The sequence below is a fragment of the Cylas formicarius genome, unplaced genomic scaffold, assembly GCF_029955315.1.
Source record: "Cylas formicarius isolate icCylForm1 unplaced genomic scaffold, icCylForm1.1 PGA_scaffold_1__22_contigs__length_36826433, whole genome shotgun sequence".
Taxonomy (NCBI): Eukaryota; Metazoa; Arthropoda; class Insecta; order Coleoptera; family Brentidae; genus Cylas; species Cylas formicarius.
The window spans coordinates 23,115,192-23,136,544 of NW_026844264.1; the positions used below are offsets into that span (position 1 = coordinate 23,115,192).

General features: G+C 34.6%; 1 protein-coding gene across 1 annotated transcript in view; it reads left to right on the plus strand.

The window, feature by feature from the left end:
- Positions 1-2,387: 2,387 nt before the first annotated feature.
- Positions 2,388-21,353, plus strand: part of LOC132697350 (neural-cadherin-like) — a 167,112-nt gene continuing 148,146 nt past the window's right edge. The window contains exon 1 of the mRNA XM_060662780.1: positions 2,388-2,505. Coding sequence (XP_060518763.1) covers positions 2,454-2,505 — 52 coding nt within the window. The 5' untranslated portion in view covers positions 2,388-2,453. The remainder of the gene's footprint in view (positions 2,506-21,353) is intronic.

The following is a 21,353-nucleotide window of genomic DNA, read 5'->3' on the forward strand; positions in this document are numbered from 1 at the left end:
AAAGAAAAAGAAAATAATATTGATATTTTTATTTTTGAGATATTTCCACATTTATATTAAAACGTACCGATAACGGGTTAACATAAAACTAAATCCGTACCGTCATTATTGTTATTGGAATCAAAAGACAATGTATTTCATAGATTTAATTTTAGATTAAAATGTAAACGCACCACAAGTGCAAGCAGGGCAAAATAAGCAATTTAATTAAATTATGTAATCGAATATTGTAATTTATGCTGATCCATTAGTTGAAAATAATGATAACATTGTTTTTTGTCGATAATTTAAATATATCAAAAAGGGAAAATCCTATGTAAATAATTATTAATTTAATGTCGATTTTTTACTTCGGAGGTTTACGCATGTGAGCGTTCGTGAAAACATAGCAAATTTATAACATAACAGAAATATGCCACTGCTAAAATCCAGTGAATTGACAGAGGCTTACCCATAACTTTGTGCATAAATTCCAAGTTGTCAGGTTCCATTTTCCTCGTTTGTACAGTATAATAGAGGATTAAAACTAATAATTTATTGCCGTATTATTTCCATATTAACTTAATAATAATTAAGAGGGTTAGCATTTTGTAAAAATGGGCCCTAAAATAATTTTGTCGGCAAAACAAAAATTGTCTACTGTTTGCAGAGGTCTGGAAAAATTAAATATTAGAAAGGAATTTGGACAAATTCGACACGTGTAAGCTGCGTTATTGCAAAAATTTTTTCTTAATTGAATAATATTTATTATGTGGCAAATTACAGGCCAGCCGCTGAATTTCTTTCCAAATTTCAGCCAGACTGCAACGCAAACCCCGGCAGCGATCGAGTGTAACATTTAATTTTAACCACCTTAATTGAGGTTGAATATGTCTTTCTAATTGAAGAACGCTCCTGATGAGATTTGTAATATTAACTAGCCTGTGATTTATCGGTAGTATTATCATAAGCTGTCGCAAAGTTAAGCAAAGTAAAAAGTAATATTATTTTATCAATTTTTTGAGATGCAAATAAAACATTTTGTTTGTATGTTGCCAACAACAGCAAGTTAAAATTAAAATTAAATTTTTATTCGTCTGCAAAATAAACATTCAGTAGTATGAAAACAATTTTATAAATGACTTTTTAGTCACGAAAACGAGCGAGTATTTAATGGACGTGTTTTTCTACTCCCTTCTGTAAAATACCTCATTATATACCGATTCAGCGTGCAGAAAGCGTCACTTTACTACGTCAGTTTCGTTTCCCATGAATGCGAGCCACTTCGGACATTTCCGGGATTTTACCGCACGGATTTAGGAGCATTCGGATGTTTTCGGAGATATTTCCCACGCTTTGAATTTTGACGTTTGTCACTCCTGACAGTCATGTCAGTGAATGTATTCGTGTTGTTTTGAGAAAATGTACCCAAAAACTAACGGTCGTAGAAAAAGTATAATAAGCAACACTTTCGGTAAACTTTTTATATACTATACTATTACTGAGTGACATGTGGCATGACCGTCAGAAGCGAATCTCCGAAAACATCCGACTGCTCCCAAAGCCGCGCGTTAATATTCCGGAAATCTCCGAAGCCGCTCGCAGCCGTAGTTAAAATGTGTAAAATGTAAACGTAAAATGACACTTTTCCGCACGTTCAACCCTTGTATATTTGGTAAATTTAGAGGAGGAAGTAGAGAAACATTTTTGCCCATCAGATTTGAACGTTTATAATGCAATCCAGTTCTTTTTTATGCTTTGTAGCTGTAGAGGTTTTTGAATTATCATCAACCATTCCATCGCCATAATCAACTGCTTCCCAAGGTTCGTTTATTGTGACTGAAATTTTCTGAGCATTTCATAAATTGCCTTGACGGATCTCCCATACCCGTTTTGCCTTCCCAAGGTTTGTTTATTGTCCCGTCGGATCTCCTATACCCATTTTTGTAAACTAGTTCATCATGAAAAAATATGTATTTAATAGGTTCACGTTGATTAAAAATCATCTTTACAAAAAATATTTTCTAAAAAAATAGCGGCCCGTCGAAGCTGGGCGCTACCATACAGTAACACTGTCCCCATAGTCTATCACAGAATTAGTAACCTCCTTTTTATTATGTTTATGTATTGTTCCGCCACATTTCATATTTGAATCGAACAAGTGATCCTCCAAATACGCAAGATCGCAGAGCTACAGAGATCCGCACACGGCGGCGTAAGGGATGCTATCGTGAAGACGGCAACAGCGCGTCGCTCGAATCCAGATTCACCCCAAGCAATAATTTGTTAGTTTCGTGACCGACATCGGGCGGAAAACGACACCGCTCATTGCTTGTTGCGGTTGGGCCTACGCCGATCTTTGACGCGCGACGTTTCGTATCTGATTGATTGAAGGGGGAGAACCACGACACTGTGCAAGATTATGTGACTGTGTTACATTCGTGTTTTCCGATTTGGTGCTGTGCACACGTGTAATGGTTGATCCGTTTAAAGTCTTTTGGGTGTTAACCAACAGCACTTACTTAGGTAAATAATGTAACGGCGACAAAAATGGCCAAAGGAAGGCGATACCAACATTTCGAACCGAAATCGGATGGTGGTTACATAAAATCTAATGAAATACAATAATTAACAAATAATAAATAAAATTAATGTGAAATAAAATGTTTTCGCCGAATTTATATTATGTTACTTTTTTTTGATAATGACGCAATAAAATATTTTTTGCCAGTTTCAGAAAATGAACACATTTTCATAGTTTTAAAAGCCACTTTTGACGATAGATCATTTTTCGTTTTATGTACATAGGTGCTATAAAGCGTTCAGAATTCAATTCATTTTTATACTTCTATAAGACCGTGGTAATTGGCAAACTATTTACATATGAAAATTTAAATTGATTATCTTTTTTTGATTTTGATTTTACCTATAAAATTTTTTAAATATGTATTGTATTATTATACATTTGAAAAGTTCCACAATGGCGTCAAAAGAATATGATTACCCCGCAAAAGCAATTTCGAAAAATATTTAACTCGTGTTCACCGTGCTTAAAAATAAATTTAGTAGCGAAAACAGCAAATCCTATTGTTTTTTTTTTACATTAAATTGATCTTGATCTTGATTGAATCGTGAGACATTTTTAATTATTGTTTCGTATTTAAACATTCCTTCTTTAAATATAAAAATCGAAAATTTCTATCCAAAAAATGTGATTGATTTTGCTTTTAAAAAATCTGTTTCATGTGTTTAGACTTTCAGTTTCGTGTGTGCACAACAAAACTTATTTAGTTAATTAGTCATTATTTAGTAATAGTAGTTTTCCGAAAGCTGGATGAATATTACATTTTGTTGTTAAAAATAATTAACATTAAAAGTTTTTGCGTCACTCAAAAATTCACATTTAAATTTTTAATCGTCTCCATTTGCCGACTTCCGAAAATTTGTATCATCAATTAGCACTAGTCCAAAAATACCTCGAAAATTACTTTAAAATATAAAAATCTATATTAAAGTTCTTGAAAAAAATCGTTTTCACTGCGTGTTTAGTAATTTTATAATATTCGACATATTAAAAAGAGCAAAAAAAAATTAAAATGTTTTACAACGTTTTAATATCATTTTCTAGAAATTAAAAAGTTTGAAGCAATGTAGTACCATTAAAAAAACATCAATCCATCAAAATATAAAATTGTTTCAAATTTGTTGAGCTTCTGAAACTTTCGTATATTTATAACCGGTACATTATCGACATAACCTACTGTTAAATCTTTTTGTTTCATTCTCCACGGCGTTGGAACTTATTATTGTAGAATGGCTTTACGATTTGAAAAATACCATCTGACGTAGGTAATCAAATATAAATAATTTGATATTCAATTGACAATTTTATGATTAAATATTTAAACCAGGGCCGACCGTTATAGAATTTTGTTCAGGACCTCGGTATAAAACGGTCGACAAAATTTTACAAACCCGGATATTGTCAAACATCGTTAACATTGCTTATTGTTTGCTTGGTTTAATATTTGCCAGGTGTTAATAGGTTAATTATTATAAAAAAGCACCATAATACTGCGGGAGGTTGGAATTATTAAAACCTTCCTGAAGAATATTAAATATCCACGACTCAAGTCAACGAGCAGAAACACTTTAAAACATCACACGAATTGTTTTTGGCAAAAGAACCATTAGATAATTCACCAAGGTTAAAAATTTGGCGATTCGTGAAATTTTATGTCTCTCTGTTTGCATTAACCCAAATAATCCATATTCCTAGTCGGCAGTGGTTAAAAAAAATCGGTAGATAGTATAAAATAGTAACTGTAGCTGCACAGAAACGCCAGTAAATTTGTGGTGTCTGTATTTCGTAGATAGAACCAAAAATATATTTATGTTAATGATAAAAGCATGAGTCGATATTTGACAATTTTAAGGGGCCTTAATTTCTCCTAACCGACGTCGGTTGCGTACGATGCAGACTGCAGTAATGTGAAACTTGAACGAAGCTAGCGAATATTGTACTTTATTTGAATTGCAACCTAAAGATTAGAAAACATGCGTATTTTAACATGTCAGCTGTAATAATTACCTTTCAAAATTAAATATAAAACAAACTTATTGATTTTTTTTTCATTAATATTATTACTCATTGTTTAAATTTTATTATCTGCCAGTGTCAATTTCTGCCAGGTATCTATTCTTTTTCACATTTTGCATTTTTTTAGCGTCAAAACCCGCTTTTAGAATTTTATTAGCAACAAGATTAGAATATTGTAATGTAGCATCAATGCTTGGCCGAAATAAGTTACAGTAATTTAGTAAAGAATTTTTTGAAGATTCTGAAGATATTTTAAATATATCCAAAACTATCTAGTCGTAATCGAGATAAATCTCGGTGAAACCCTTGTTAATTTTGGTTATATAATTTGTTTATAAATGCTGCGCGGGGATAGGAAAATATGTTGCCAGGGGTTTGAATGTCGGAGAATAAATTAGGGACTTGGTCTTGACACCGCCTCATGTTGCTCCGCTTTGATCTAAGGATTCAAAGCAAAACTGTTAATGTCGCCGTTTGGGAGGGCAGAAGCTTCAACAACACGTCTTCGAACTACGGAAGTATGAGATGTATAGTGTACGGTGAAAGTAATAAGTTCCAAGCAATTTCCAATGTCAATCTGGCTGTGAGAGCAATATGCAATTAATGTCAACGGGTTTTCTCATTAATGCCATATAGAGCACAATTTTGCTTCAAGTTTTGTTTTCAAGGAGCAATAATTCACTTCAAGAGTAGCCTTTGATTTGGACTCAGAACATTTTTCTTAGTTCTATATTTTAGCAGACTTTGAAAACAATAATTTAGGTAAAAAAATGTATCTTAGGTTAGAGATACTACCAAACACTAGTAGAGTCTAATGTTGGTCTTCTAAATATATATCAGTTAATTAACCTTTATACTTAAGTTATGTTCACATCGGCACACCTGTACCTATAACATTCAAGAGTCCACAGCAGTGCCTCGCATTAATCTCAATAATTGAATGTTGTTGCAACATAAATCTCTTTAATTCTAGTTTCTAAAGATAATACATGTTTAACGCTTCTGCCACCTTTATGAAAATTTTAAGTAAGACCCTCAACGGTTCTCACATGAAAACGTCATTTATAAGTTTTTCGTTATCCATTTCTACTATAGTGTCCAATGAACCAGACTCGATAAAATACCAAGTAATTCTGAAATTGAAATTGATAACGTTAGCTTCGATTAAAAATTCTAATCTCTCAATCAGGATGTGGGATTTTCGCTTGGAGCAAACTCTAGAAATCACATAAATTAATCTGTGACATTCTTTTTTAATAATGGTGGTAAACGGCAAAAAAAATACCAACCGTGTTTTTGAGTACATTTTTGCACAACAACACGAAAATATTCACTGACTTGACCATCAGAATTGACAACGTCAAAATTCAAGCTGTGGGGTAACATATCCGAAAACCGAAGTGACTCGGCACGTCCCGTATGCTAGATCGGTGCATAATTGTGCATTTTACAGAAAGGAGTATAAAAAAACGTTCTTGTAACTCAAGAGAAATCTTGAAGTCCGAAGAAAAGCATACAGGAATAAATTGTCGTCATTAAAATAAAGAAAAACATGATTGAAATGTTATTGCTTAAATAAAACTGTTGTTAACGTATCGATCGAAAATATTCTCATTGTACTGAGAACAGGGCGGCTCGTTAGCATTATTGTGCCAACACGCAAATTCAAAATTCTTTAACACAATATCGATGCAGGCTCGCGCGTATGAATAAACTATTATATTGGAGATATATCAGGTCGTTACGTAGCTATCCACCTATATCTACGCGAAACATTGAGCTACTGTAATCATATTTACTGGCAATAATTGTTGATGCATTATTTTGGGGCCATTATGGCAGCGATAAGCACGCAAATGGCCAAAACACCACCAAATTTCAAAATAATCGAATTATGCACACCCGTCGCTATCTATCGATAATGGCCTGACATTAAAACTTTACTTTTAGTCGGTTATGCGACCTACTGCACTTGAGTTTACCGTCAACAGCTTTTGTGGCTTTTAACCTTTTATGTTTTTGCATTAGTGTGTTCGTCGTGATGTGATATTAGTATTCTTTTGAATCCTAGCATGACAGTATTTCATTCAGCTGGTGCAATTTCGTTGCTTAATATTCTGGTCACGTTCTAATTTTATTTGTTCGTAATATTTTAGTAATTTTCAGATGGTCATCATTCGAATTGTCAGTAAAATAAAAAAGTGCTATTACTGCAAACAATTATATAATAAAGTCACTTTTTCTACTCCCGCCTGTAAAATGCCTTTAATTTTGACGTTTGTCAGTTCTGACGGTCATGTCAGTGAATGTATTTGTGTTGTTTTACCAAAATGCACCCAAAAACTAACGGTCGTAGAAAAAGTATAGTATGAAACACGTTTGGTAAACTTTTTAAGTCACTCGTTTATTAAACACTCGCTCCGCTTGTGCCAAATAAACTCGTGAGTCAAATGTCGTTTACCGCACTTGTTGCATAATATACTAATTATGCATGAATGTGAAACAACTAGCAACAGAAATTTTAATTAGCCACCGTCAAATGTCAAGGCATTGCATTTCCCGAGGTGAAATTTTAGCTTAAGAAATGTGTGTCAAGTGTCGCACAGGTTCCAAGTGTTTTTTCTATACTTCCCCTCCACATTTTCTCGGTTATGGCTTTTAAAAACTTGATAATTTCTAGTGTAGTATTATTAGTGTGCGTGGTTAAATGTAAAAAATTTTAATAAATATGTAGCTTAGGCCTCTTTGCTTCTATTTTTTTCAGGAAAAATGTTTTTCCTACTGTGAATCTATTCGTACTGTTTTACAGATATGCACCCAAAAAGTAATGATTGTAGAAAAGGTGCGATTAATTTCTTCATTTGTTGCATAATATAATATTCTTTATAAGTACGAAAGAGTTTTTTGATAGTAAACAAACGAAAAAAGATCAATCTGCAGCTTAAAGAATTTGGTTAAATAAATAAAAAAAATAAATAAAAAAATTATGTCTCCGCGCTTTAGGTAATGAACACTTCAGAAATGAAACCCGGAAGATTGGGATTTCTCATTGTATGGGAAGAAAAAGATAAAAAGTGTTTTCCAGGTACTCAAACCAGATAACTTGTCGCCATTGTAGTGGTCGTGTTTTGGATCACGCATGACCCAATAAAGGTATCAAAAGTCCAGGAAGGTTCTTTGTTCCATAAACTTGAACATTTTTGAAAGATTTTTTAGCAAGTCTTCTGAATGCTCTGAAATTAAAAAGCTTACAGTGGTCGGTGCAAGTAATGAGTCGTGTTGGGTCGTCTTCGCAACAATTAAATATTAACCTGCCCCCAATCCTCTAAAAATTAGTAACTTTTATTTGTAACTATTGAAATTTGCACAACTTTCTTTTAATTATCACTTCAAATAATAACTCAATAGCATTTTAGACTCATTTCGATAAAATGTGACACGGTTCTTGTGACATTTTCGGATTTTAATATTTTGCTTCCCATTTTAGCTGGGTACTTTTAATATTCAACTCACGCGGGCATCATTGTGCATCTAATACCCGATCAATATTTACAGGGATAATTCCTTTAACGGTCATGAAATGCTCCTAAACAAGCCCCGAACAGTTCAAAGTTTAATTAGAGCGCACGGTCTCTCTTTGAGGGCGAGTGTATTTGCATAAAAAGTTGTCAAAGTTGAACGGTCTCACGAGCAGCAACGTAGGCCTTTTTGTATGTGGTGGCACGATCCCGTTTAACAAGAGACTCGGTCAGGGCTTTCGTTAAATTCCTTATTTGTTTGCAACAGCGGCAGCAGTAATGGCAAAGCAGTTTGTTTAATTTAGCCGGTCGGCCGAAAAACGTTTCGATTTTTTAAATGGGATTCTCGAATTGGAAGATACTTATCGGAACTAAAACACTCGGGTGATATTTTATTTTATTTTTTAGTATCTAACTCTTAATGAATTTTAACTATCGAACCCATTCGTTGCCTGCAGGAGTCATTAATACTCATTATCAGTCAGTACAACACGACCTGGTCTGAGTAAAAACCAGGCATAGTGTTGACAGGCTTTTCGTTGCCGACCCCTTAGTCCGTTTCCAGCACATTGTAAGTATATCAGCCCGTCACCAGAGATAGCCCAGAATAATATTTGTTATTTTGTGGCGTATATGGTCTTTTTATTTCAGGGTTTTGATACTGTTCGGTTCTATCGTATCCTCCAGATCTAAGCAGAACCAGAAATCATCATCGTTTGAGATGTAGAGTTGTAGAGTCCGGTCTAAATCTCTATCACGATTTTCGGTTTTTCTCTATTCAGCTGTGTGCCCAGAAAATACTCCTTCATATATTATTTTTATCATTTATTTGAATATAGTATATTTTTTTTATTTTAGTGATATACAGTAAACCGGTAAGACTTGGACCCCTTTTCGTAATATTTTTTCAAAGTAGACAAAAAGTCGTTGGCGGAACATCAGAACTATGCCCATGTTACTCCGGATATAATAATATTGTATTATTTATAAGGAATAAAACTCAAAAGTTAGTGAAATATTCATTTATTATGCTAAGATATGCTCTATAAACTAAAAGAACTAAAACAAATAAAAGCTTTATATACTACATGAACATTTCCTTAAAGCAGTGAAGAAAACAAATACTAAGCCTATAATTCATCAGACTCATCAATTGATTACTTTTCGAATTTTTACATCTCTCGCACTTAAAGTAATCTTTGCTGCCCTGATTACAGAAACTGCATGTCTAATGTCGACATTTTTTACACCACATTTGGAGCTATCTTTATTTCTCCTTTGTGTTGTGCGTTATGCGACTGGCAACACATTTTTTTTCTATTCTTCCATTTCTTAAGAGCAGGTGGACTTAAGCCTGCAGTAGATGCAATCTCTAACATCAACACAGGTTTGTCCATGTAATTAGCATCTCCATTAAATGGAGTTAGTAAATCTTCAGGAATTCGTGAATCTACGGATTCAGGAGCTGGTGTATTATTCTCTTGTGACTCTCGAAGCTTGGGAAATCAATGAGGGAATAATCTAAGCTTCTACCAATAGCTTCGGTGTCTCTCGAAAGACTATCGGGAATTCTTTAAAGCACTTGAGTAGAATCGAAATGATATAAACCAGATGTCTCTATTAGCAGACTCTGCTTGAAAAACAATACTGAGAACTGTTCTTTTTGAAAGTTTCCGAGATACCGACAGGTGTCCACAATTTGACTCCACTTGACTTTCATTGACAGGAATACAGTGATATCGAGAGGCTGCATCAGGTGGGTAGCGTTGGCCGGACGACAACGTTTGTTGAGTCTGCTGCCCGAGTTGAGTTGATATATGGAAACAGGATTTCCAAATACCACAGACAGTGGGGTTGTTGGCATTTTTAGTTTCTGTTTACCCACTTCAATCCAATATTCATACAAATTATAAGCTTTATAAACGACCATGCGAGAAAGTGCTGCGCAGAACATCCACTTAAAATGTTAACAACGACAAAATTGTACCTCTGTCATGCATAATATATTTATCGGTTGTTCCTATCCATGGGTGAATTGCGTTCCTTGCCATAGCAATATAGTCCATTAACTGACGCAACTTTATTTTTCTGTACACACTAGAAATTTACACTACTTCAAAAATGGAGGAAAAAAGACCATGCAACTAATGCATTTCGCAACTACGTACGGTATTAGCGAAACTGACTGCCCTGGGCAGTTGATAAAAAAATGAAATAAATCAGCCAAGACAAAATGGTGGAAATTATTTTCGAGATTCTGAAATGGCCACCAGGGGGCGCAATGACTATATTGAATTTTAAATTTCGGTTTCTACAAATATTTTTAACTTTAACCATAGTTGAGGTGGGTATTGAATAATGCTGTTTACTCTATCAATTCTATCAATGCAAGGAAAATTATGGGATGTTCGAACATTTTCCTAAATGAATATGCTTAACGAATTTCTATAAACTTAGAGTCGTTCAAAAGGGCTTTTTCTAGACTATCAATCGTGCTTACCTGCCTCACCTTGCCATCAGGTGGCGATTTCTCACAAAATCGCAAAAAAATATGTTTTTCGGAAAAATAATAAATGCAACGATATGACTTGTTTGTCATTAAAGAGTGAAATAACTTTCCACCACCACTTTCCTGGCAAATATAAAGCGATTAACCTTAAACAAAAAGATTTAAATTTGGTACCCACTTTCACTATATTATTAGAAATTTTCGAAGAAACCAAGATTTAGTTCAGGGTTGGGTTTCTAACAACGTCCGTTTCCCTAATATCAAAATCGTTCCGCTCACTTTCTTACAATGAGGTTGAAGTTGAGCCTCTTGGCAGTTGTAGAGGAGGACTGAAGTGATTGCATCAGTTTAACAACAATATGCCTTAATTTTGCCAATCTGCTTTTGTCAAACTAGCTAAATAGCGGAGAGCATCAAGATGCCCCAAGAACATAGTTTGGAAAATTGCAACATTTTCATTACGAGCAATCGATTGGGTATAACAGCGTGTGTATTCGAAATTAGTTTTTACCGCTTCTTACAATTGTCTGCGGCCAAGTCCAAACCGAAAATCCGTCAATAAAGAGAATCAATCGAGAACGGTAAAGAGAAATACTTAAACAATAGTTCCAGACACTCATTATTCCTTGTCGTAGCTTCTGTGCTTTTGGGAGACGTCATAATGCCTCGGAGAATAGATTTGATTGCCTTGCCATTTGTTCGTCCCGTACCGTCTTTTCAAAATAACCGAAACGTCGGAATAAATGGTATGACACGAGGTATAAAATCCCCATCGCGCAATAACGATAATGATAATAAATGGTTCTTTTATCTCGCCATATTTTTCCTTTTTGTTATCGTCATTAGTCCTGAATAATAGGGTCTTCAGAATTTGTGACGCGATTTAAAAGATATTTCTGAGCGATGTAGACCGCAGTTATTCGTTATGGCACTGATAAATTTTAAGTTTAATCCAGATTAATATTTTTTAAGGTATGTAATAGGTTTGAGATGTATAGAAAGCAAATTCTTGATATATAATAATGTAGACTCTTTAAATATAACAAATTCAATCGATTTTTGGACTGTTCTTCAACTGAAGAGAAAAACAGGGTTAAGTGGATTTTGATTTATGTCAAATCACAAAAGAAGAATAAGTTCTTCTAGAATTGCGGTTTTTATATTTATTCATTTATTTACGAGTCAGTTTAATCAACTGTTGCCTCATTTCGACATATTTTGTTCTCAAATCCGGACAGGAATTTTAACGAGGAACCCTGCGCGTGCATCAGCGGCCAAATTCGGGAGCAAACGCGTGACTACAGAGCCGACCCTTCGACAGTCGCTTGAACACTTGAAACTCACCGCTAGGAGGCGTTGCGACCAATAAAAGCGAAACCCGGTTTGGTAGACTCCACAGTGCAGTAGAAGTACTCGGAAGTTAATATTAGAAATATAGAATAACAGCTCCAATCTTGGAGATGCAATAGCGGTATTTTGGTGATTAGAATGAATTTTTGGCTACTACTTCTGCATTTCAACATATCGAATTTATAAATTTTATTCGGAAGCATTTTTGAAGACCATAGCCAACGATATAATTACCATATAATATTAGAAAGTTGCATTAATTTCTCGAAAAAATGCCTGGATAATAATGTTATTCAAATCAATTTCAAAATTTTCATAAATAAATAAAATATCTGCAAAATGGAGGAAGATTTAGTTTAAAAACATGTTTTTCTGCTAGATTAAGAAGCATTGCCAAATACGATCCAGACACAACATTATTTTATAATTTACTAATGGTTGCGTGTAGAACATACCTAATCATTCTTGTCTCGGTATTTTCGGATGATATCGAAGCGTCTAAGTGATATCTAACAATGGATAATTGGCAATCCATCAAACATAATACCGCATTAATCGCCGCCGATAGCTTACCGCTCGACAGAAAATAGAAGAAGCAAAAAAGTACCTAAACTAGGCGGCACATTTATTTGCGTCACGAGTAAGAAAACAGCAAAGGATAACAGCCATTAGTGTCAGACTGTTGATAGAACGCGAATTTTGCTATAAATAGGAAAAGCAATAAGCTACTCCGCATCCATCTTAAAAATTAAAAGGCGGTAGTTTACCGCGTGAAAATGAACGATAAAGAAATGAAATATTAAGTTGTCATTTTCCTAGTTCCTTTTTACACAAGAAGTATTTTGAGAAAGCAAATTAATTTAAATTTTTCTCGGTATTTAGCACCAGAATATGACAGGAATTTGAAGTCGAATTTGGGAAGTTAAATGTTAATTGCTAATTTGACTTATTCATATTAAAATGTGATAGATTGTAGCCACAGTTGAACGAAATAATGTTTGCTTACCTCAAATTACGTACTCGCTCTCTCTTACCAAAAAATTCCGGAAGGCACAATACTCGAAGTACGTTCGGGGTTACGGTTATGTGTAAAACAAGAAAAACCGTTGGGATGGAGTGTTTTGCATAAGCATTCGATGTTATTGTCACCGTATCGAGTTTAGTTTAATGGCATAAATGACATTAGTTCTGCCAAAAGTGCGAAACTAAAATAGTGTCAACACTGCTGCTGGTTTTACTGCCCATTTCATTCAAAAACAAATTAGAACCAGTTCTCAGCTGCTATTGGCTCTCGACTTTTCATGGTTTGACCTTGATAACTGCCGATCTTGTTTTTTGGTCTTTTTAGTGTTAGTCTTGCCACTAGAGTTCTACACCAGTGAATTGCTATTTTGTAAGTGTAGAGTCAATAAAGCTTGCACCCACTCATTGCCATTATGCAAGAAGATTAATAACCACCGTTGACTGAAAATTTTTATTAACGTTTCGCTAACTGCACATTTTCTACTATCAGTTTTTTGAAAAAAACAGCAGTGAACACTTGAATGAAGTGTGACGTGGCATTAAGAACTGATAAATGCCAAATTACCATCAAGCATCCATTCGCACCTTTGCGTATATCGCGCTCCTTAATTCCGTGCATAATTATTTCCACAAGGACAGCCTCCTCCCAGTGTACTCGTAGATTTCGAAGAAGATTAACTTTCTCAAAAACATACGTCTCGTATGTATTACATCGGTTGGTATTAAATTCCGCCGCTTCCGAAAGCAATTGTCCTAAAAAATTTTTCGGCTGAAAAGCCTTTAGAAAACCTCCCAGTTTTTGATTTCCGGCGACCAATTGTCAAACCAAATTTTGGAAATTCCTGTCAAAAAACGTCCTAGTCTCACAATAATTTGAGTATTTTAGAGCCAGAGAACAGAAAAATCATATTGCATATCTGAATATTAATCACTTCATTATGTACCGGATGCTATACCCGCTTACTTTCGTGAGGTACCATATATTAGGGTTGAAGGTATTAGTAGTAGAAAATTAGGAAAAAATCATTGTATAGCAATCGTTGGAGGGAACTTGCTATAATTTTACTTAAAACAAATTAAAATAAAAAAAACTTATTTTTTTTATACATACCACACAGGTAGGTTCTTAATATCCAACATACTGGACTACTAAGAAATCGTCCATACGTTAAATCCATATTTACTCCTTAGTTTTTCCGTTAATAACAGTGGGAGTATGTTATCCAATGATAACAAAGGGGAGAAACCACAATCCACCAAACGGATTTGATACTTCCGCGCGATAAGGAGACAATCATTCAAAGTGTCTGGTAGAAACAACAATACATATGTTGTTAGCGAGTGGCGACTTTGTTCGAAGTCGGAAATTGGTTTATACTGGAATTATTTTCTCCTGGAAAAACATTGTCGCTAATGATTAGCACGGATTTTGTTGAAAACTCCTTAATTGAATCGAAAACTTTGGAAATGTTTCATTGAACATGGACTTTTAGACCATTGTTTCAAAAAAGTTTTTGGCTGTCAGTGTTTCGGCTTTACTATTGACACTCGTTTTTGACGAAGGCCGGTTTACTCATTCGTCGCCCATCGATAATAGAGACAATCTTATCCAAATTTCAGCTGTCGACATGGTAAAATTTACCCAGATTATAAAATCCCCTTAATGTTATGGCGGTGGAACCTCTCCACGAAATGAGGGAATTTATTACATACTTTTAAGCACTGAGGCGTTGGTATTTATGTACCACCTACGTTTAAATGTAACGTTCGAAGTGCTCATAAGAATTTTTGAAAGAAACTTCCACAGGCTACTGCAATATTTTTTACAAAACTTCTGGATTCTTCCTGCGTTGGATTTTGCTGAGTCGAACTTGCTGACGTTTCGCCAATCATCCGGTTGGCTTCTTCAGAGCTTGACTGAAAACTGACTGAAAAAACAGTTTCCAGTAAAGCTCTGAAGAAGCCAACAGGATGATTGGCGAAACGTCAGCAAGTTCGACCCAGCAAAAACCGACGCAGGAGACTCGCAAGAATTCAATCCAAACTATTTTTTGGAACTGTTGGAGATGTGTTACTATTTTTTTGAGAACATCTAAGTTATTGGCGGTGCTGCGCCAGCGTCACTTTATGCCGGGCGACAGACACTATTTTTGTTTAATAGAATTTATTTTTTAGCTTTCAAATTTTTTTGGCATTAACAAAGTTTTCGTTTTGGAATTAATGGCGGAACCTATCCATATCCAGAAACCAATAGTTTGTTCCAAATAAAATTATGGGCGACTAAGGTCGTCAGTTTCTAGTAATTTTCTTTTTAAATTATTTTGGCATATAATGTCTTCCAGACAAGTACTAATACGAGCTTAGGGCAAAATTTATTAAAATCGCAAGAAAAAACTAAAGTCAATCGTCTCCGCTTAGAGGCATATATAATTCCGAGCGTAGTTAGATGCCAGATTGTAAACAACAAATAATTAGTAACTTTCTGTTTGCATATTGACTTCAAAATTTAACACATAATTTAATATATATAATATAATAATCTGAACAAGAAGTAACCCTTAAAAATATCTATTTGATATATTAAATGGTTCAAAAAAATGAAAGGTGGAGGGAGGGAACTTTTACCTCTATACAAGTACTGTATAGAAAGGTATTTTCTAGGTAATTAATCCGCTTACTACGCGTCGAATTGATAATTTCTTCTTTTCTTGTCGATAAATTTGGTACATATTCGTTAAGTCAAGAATGATATCGTGCATTATCCACAATAACTAAAGACGGCCTTGCGAAACTATTGTGATTATCCGGTAATTGGAGCTATCTCTGTCGAGTGTACGACGCCGAGCATAATAGGCAAAGGTAGAACATTGGCAGGTAAATGGGTGGGTTTAGCCATTCTTAATATGCGAGTGGAAGGAGGTAACGTACTGAGGTACCTTCTCTCTTAGTTTTATGATCGACAATGCCATCGCAAATCGTACCAAATGACGTCACGCTGGTTTTAAATAACATATTTCTCTTATCATTTATATTTTGGCAATGATTTCTAACCTAAACATATATAGTGATATTTGTGATTGTTGTATGGCTAAGTTGTGTTGCATTTGAAGCTCGTTGTTTAGATCTAGGGTGCGAATATCGGATGTTTTCGGAGATATTACTGTCGATCATGTCAGTGAATGTATTCGTGTTGTTTTGCAAAAATGTTTTAAAAAACTAACGGTCGTAGAAAAAGTATAGTGTACAACGCGTTTGGTAAACTCTCCAAGTCATTCGTTTATTAAGCACTTGCTCAGCTCGTACCAAATAAACTCTAAACTCAAATGGCCTTTATAGCACTTATTGCATAATATAGTAATTTTCAATGCCCCACTGTAAAAAACCTACTTGTCATTTTAAGACGATAGATTCATTAAATGCTGTCGCGAACCACTTAGTTTCAAAAGATTGATGGTATTTTGACGTTTTTCTGGTGGTGACTTCGCAAATCACTCAGTGGCTGTACTCGTGCTGTTGTAACAAAGTATCCAGAAGCTAACAGTCGTTGATGAACTTCACTTATTAAACTGGAAGTGTTGTGCTTCGCGCGTATCAAAACAAGCTTGTGACTAAAGTGCGTAAAGAGCTTTGAAGTTTTGGATATTAATTTTGAGGAAATGACGTTAAAAGAAATTGTAATTTGATATGAGTTTACGCACTGGGTCAGGAAAATCCAATTTAATTTTTGTAAAGGCGCGGGCGTATGAAATTAAAAAGAAAATTTTCCTACAGGATTAGGTATTTTGCGACGCGACGGGTTGGCAGTTTTTAAATTAAAATTATGCCCAATATTGGCTGAAATGGGATGTGTTTTGTCATTGCTTCACCTGGGCTATTTAATCACTTATAAAGAGCAGCTTTTGCTCAACTTGAACCTTATTAAAAATTCCCAGCCTGTTAGAAACTGACAATATATTTCCTAATACAAATTCTTGGGGAGAAAATATAAATTTCGGTACAGCGTTTAAGAATGTGGACCTCACCTCCTTGTTGGCAATACTTTCACCTTAACACAAACGATTTATCATTTTGCCTAACGAACAGCTTGAGAAATGACTTCCGCTTTATCACCTTCCGCTCACAAAAGATCGCTAGGTCGGCGGTTATTGCTGGTCAAATTTTGAACAACAAAGCGGTTAGAATTGTTATTACATATATCTGTACATACATTCATTTTTGCCGAACATTTCAATGGCGACTACAGAATACTTTAAAACTAACTAACAAAAATTATTTTATTCTGTGAAATAATGGTCACATGCTTCTTGGAATAATTCTAAAATCTTTTTAAAACTACCAAACACCTAATCAAAATTTAAGAAAAACTGTCAAATATATGTATATTTTAGGAGGAACATGAAAACAAATCCTTAAAACGAATTTTTTTGTATTATTTAAATTCGAATTCACATGCTTTAATTAGGTAGATATGCCAAGTTTATAGAAATAATAATTTCTGTCGGTCTGTCATTTCAGTTCTGCCCAGCTTACACTGAAAACTACAAAAAAAATCAATCGTCATTACCGAGAATCAAATAAATCTCGTTTAATTTTAAAGACAGAGAAAGTCAGAACGCATCATCACGCAATTTTAAAGCAATATCACAGCAAACATTACTACTTCGTACTATTGTTCACGCTGAACTGATATTCGCTTGTCCAGAGTTTGACTTGACAGAATTCAGAATGTATTTCCAGTCTTGAAGATGTACGGAGCGCCGTGCCACAATTTTAGAGAAAGCGGAGGCGTAACATATTATTATTTTATAATGCTTGGCGTTAAAAACCGAAATTGGAGTGCTTTGCCAGATTTTCAATTTTCAGTATCTTCTCGGGTAAGTAAGCACAACTGTCACATTAAAAAATCGAAATGGCAAAGGAAAATTAAACATTTATTGCCTGCTAGAGTCGTCGTATAAATTTTACATATTCCGAGATAAAGACTATTTTGGACATTTGTAATTACAGAAATATGGTATTTAAACAAGATTGTTTATTTCTGCCAATTGCATAAAAAAGTCAATAGGTAATGGAGAAAAGAAAACCAGGTCATAAAAATGGATTATTCGTTACATGTTTCAACCGCTAAACTAAAAGAATTTTTCTTTACTACCTATTCTAAAATACCCGGAGGAAGCATGCGGTATCCTGCCACTTCCGACATTGTCTTCGGACTTTAGTCACGGGTTTGGGAGCGATCGGATCCGGTAGATTTTGACTTTTGTCACGGTCATGTCACAAAACACTCTGTAAATCTTGCTGTTTTGCAAAAATGTACCAAAAACTATAATGGTCGTAGGACAAGTATAGTATTTTCAGTCTGTAGTTTATTAAGCTCAGCTCATGCCGAACGAAACTCGAAACTCGAGTTTTTCAAAATACAGTATAAAGGGTTATTAAATATTTCCCTGGTATATTTAAAATTAAAATTAAATAAAGCTCTAAAAAAATACTTATGCTAAACATTATTGATAAGAAATCGCGAAGACATTAGCCAAAACTGGTTATATAGTTTTTCAAACCTTGTGCCAAAATAAAAATTATTAACACATCAATGCCGACGAAATGAGCGAGCGACTAATAATTTATCAAACGCAAAGGACCGCTTTGCTAATTAATGCATAGTAAAAATTTTAATCGGAAAACTGCGCAACAATTTTCTAGTTTCTACATTGATAAATTCCGTACCGTCTTTTTACTAACTTCCCTCCAATTAATAATCGCAAAATTAATTACAAAGCTGAATAGTGGACCAGTTTGAATAAAAATGTACTTTGTTTACCTATATAGAACGGGAACGATCAGATCATTTTGCATTCTTTCGAATCGGAAAAAAATGCCTAATTACACACAGATCTAGTATGCGGGAAGCGTCACTTTACCACGTCAGTTTCGTCTCCCATGGATCGGAACCACTTCGGACATTTCCGGGATATTTCACTACGGGTTTGGGAGCAATCGGATGTTTTCGGAGATATTTCCCACGCCTTGGATTTTGGCCTTTGTGATCTCTGACGATCATTTCAGTGAATGTGTGTTGTTATGCGACAATGTACCCACAAACTAACGGTCGTAGAAAAAGTATGGTATGCAACACGTTCGCTACACTTTGTTCGTTTATTAAAGCTCACTCCGCTCGTGTGTCAAATAAACTCGTCCTTGTTGCATAATATGCTATTCCAATATTAATTTTAATTTAATATTTTAATATTTTAAATCCTTAATAATTTACTAACTTTTAAACAGATTTAAGTAATTACAAATTCGTCAAAAGACAATAGAAATATATCTTCATTAATTTCTAAATGTATTATAGACATTAATACTCTACATTAGCTAGCGTTTCTTTCAAGTCGTTTTGATTAAGTTAAGGACGACGGAGGTACTTTGTACACTTTCACAGAAATGTGCAGCCTATCTAAATTTACTCTTTTTTCTCTTCGAGATTTAATGAACGGTGTTCAGCAAGAGTTTACGAGGGTCTGAAGAAGTTTATCAACGTGTTGCATAGTATACTTCTTTTTACAACCATTTGTTTCTAGGTACATTTTTACAAAACAAAACGTGTTTAAAATCAACCCTACAGACAACATTCGATCCGGAGTACCGGAAATATACCTATTTATTATATTCCAAGTCGAGTTTACCTGTTTAGTGTAATACAGTCAGCTTTTCATCGGAATATCGGCTTCCTCTTTATCCTCTTATGCCAAGGAGTTTTCCTACTCCCGTCTGTAAAATACCTAATTACACACCGATCTAGCGTGCGGGAAGTGTCAATTCTGACGGTCACGTCAGTAAATGTATTCGTGTTGTGTTGTGGAAAAAGTATAGTATCCAACACGTTCGATAAACTTTTTAGGTCACTCGTTTATTAAACACTCGCTCCCCTGCGCTCCGCTCGAGCCAAATAAACTCGTGAGTCAAATGCCGTTTACCGCACTGCTTGCATAATATACTAAAAATATTTTTTTGTAAGGTATTGCAATTTATCTTTCTGTTTCTCAAGATTCATTGATTGTAACAATTTGATGCTGAAAATAACAGAAGATTGACAGGAGATGCCATTAGGGCCGCGTAACAAAATGTTGGATAAAAGTGTTGCATCCAAAATAGCGCCTATTGTTTTGCAAAAATTTATTCCCCAATGCAACGCATTTAATGAAAGCGGGATTTGTAGGTTGATTCTAAAACAGTTTTCCATACAAATTGTTCGACACGCACACATGCGAGCATACAGGGAAATATTTATCCTATAATTTTCCAATTACACGAGCGATTAATTAAAACCTATTTAGCTAGGCCCAAAAAATCCACCGCCAATGGTGGTCGACGATATACAACGAAACTGATTTACTATTTATGATTAATTATTTTTTGCGTTATTCAATTTGACGCAAGGAGAAACATTTAGGTACTATTTTTGAAGCACTGGCTTCTCTACTACTTCGTTTACTTCGAGGACTAAATCATTCACACTATGCGCAAACTTGGTCATCAATGCAAATAATTGGGTTTTTCAGAGTAGGAACTAGAAAAAAACTTTGAATGAATAGAAATAAACATCCCATTATTTATTTATTTTCATGTACAAAGAACACCTCACCTCCCTCATTTTACTTGTTGGTGTATTGAAGGTGTCAAATTGAAATTTTTATAATCTGGTATATTTTTGAATCCAATCAAACTCATTCCAAAAATACTTTCCTAACAATTTTTAGTTTATTTTATCATTTTTTTGTCTAGATATATATCTTTTTTTTAAGGACCTATTGAATGAATTAATGTCAAAATTTGCGGTGTTTTCTCTTTTTTGCTCCAATTTAGTCATAACCTATTTATTTAAAATATTGATAAGAAATCAGCACACACAATGTTCTGCTTAAAAAAATAAACTAAACGAAATTTGGGAATCAGTCATCTGAGACGGTGTTTATACCCCTCATTAGCGCCCCCCTCAAACAATATATAAGTAGGTACAGAGTAAAATACGAGCCAGTTCCAGTCAAGTTCTGAAGAAGCCAACAGGATGATTGGCAAAACGTCAGCAATTTCGACTAAGCAAAAACCGATGCAGGAGGAATCCAGAAGTTTTGTAAAAAGCATAACCTAAACGAATTTTGCCAGACATATTTGTCACATATACTTATTCTACTTTTAAAGTCAATAAGAGTTGTATCTCTTAGAGATAGAAAACTAGCCCAGTCAAGCGAAAAAGAAAAATGCCCATCATATGCACGCTTCCCTAAAACTAATTGCGCCCATTCATCCTGGTGTTACATCAGTTACTATGTAACAACCGCATTTAAGGCTGGCGATTTTTCACAATTGCAAG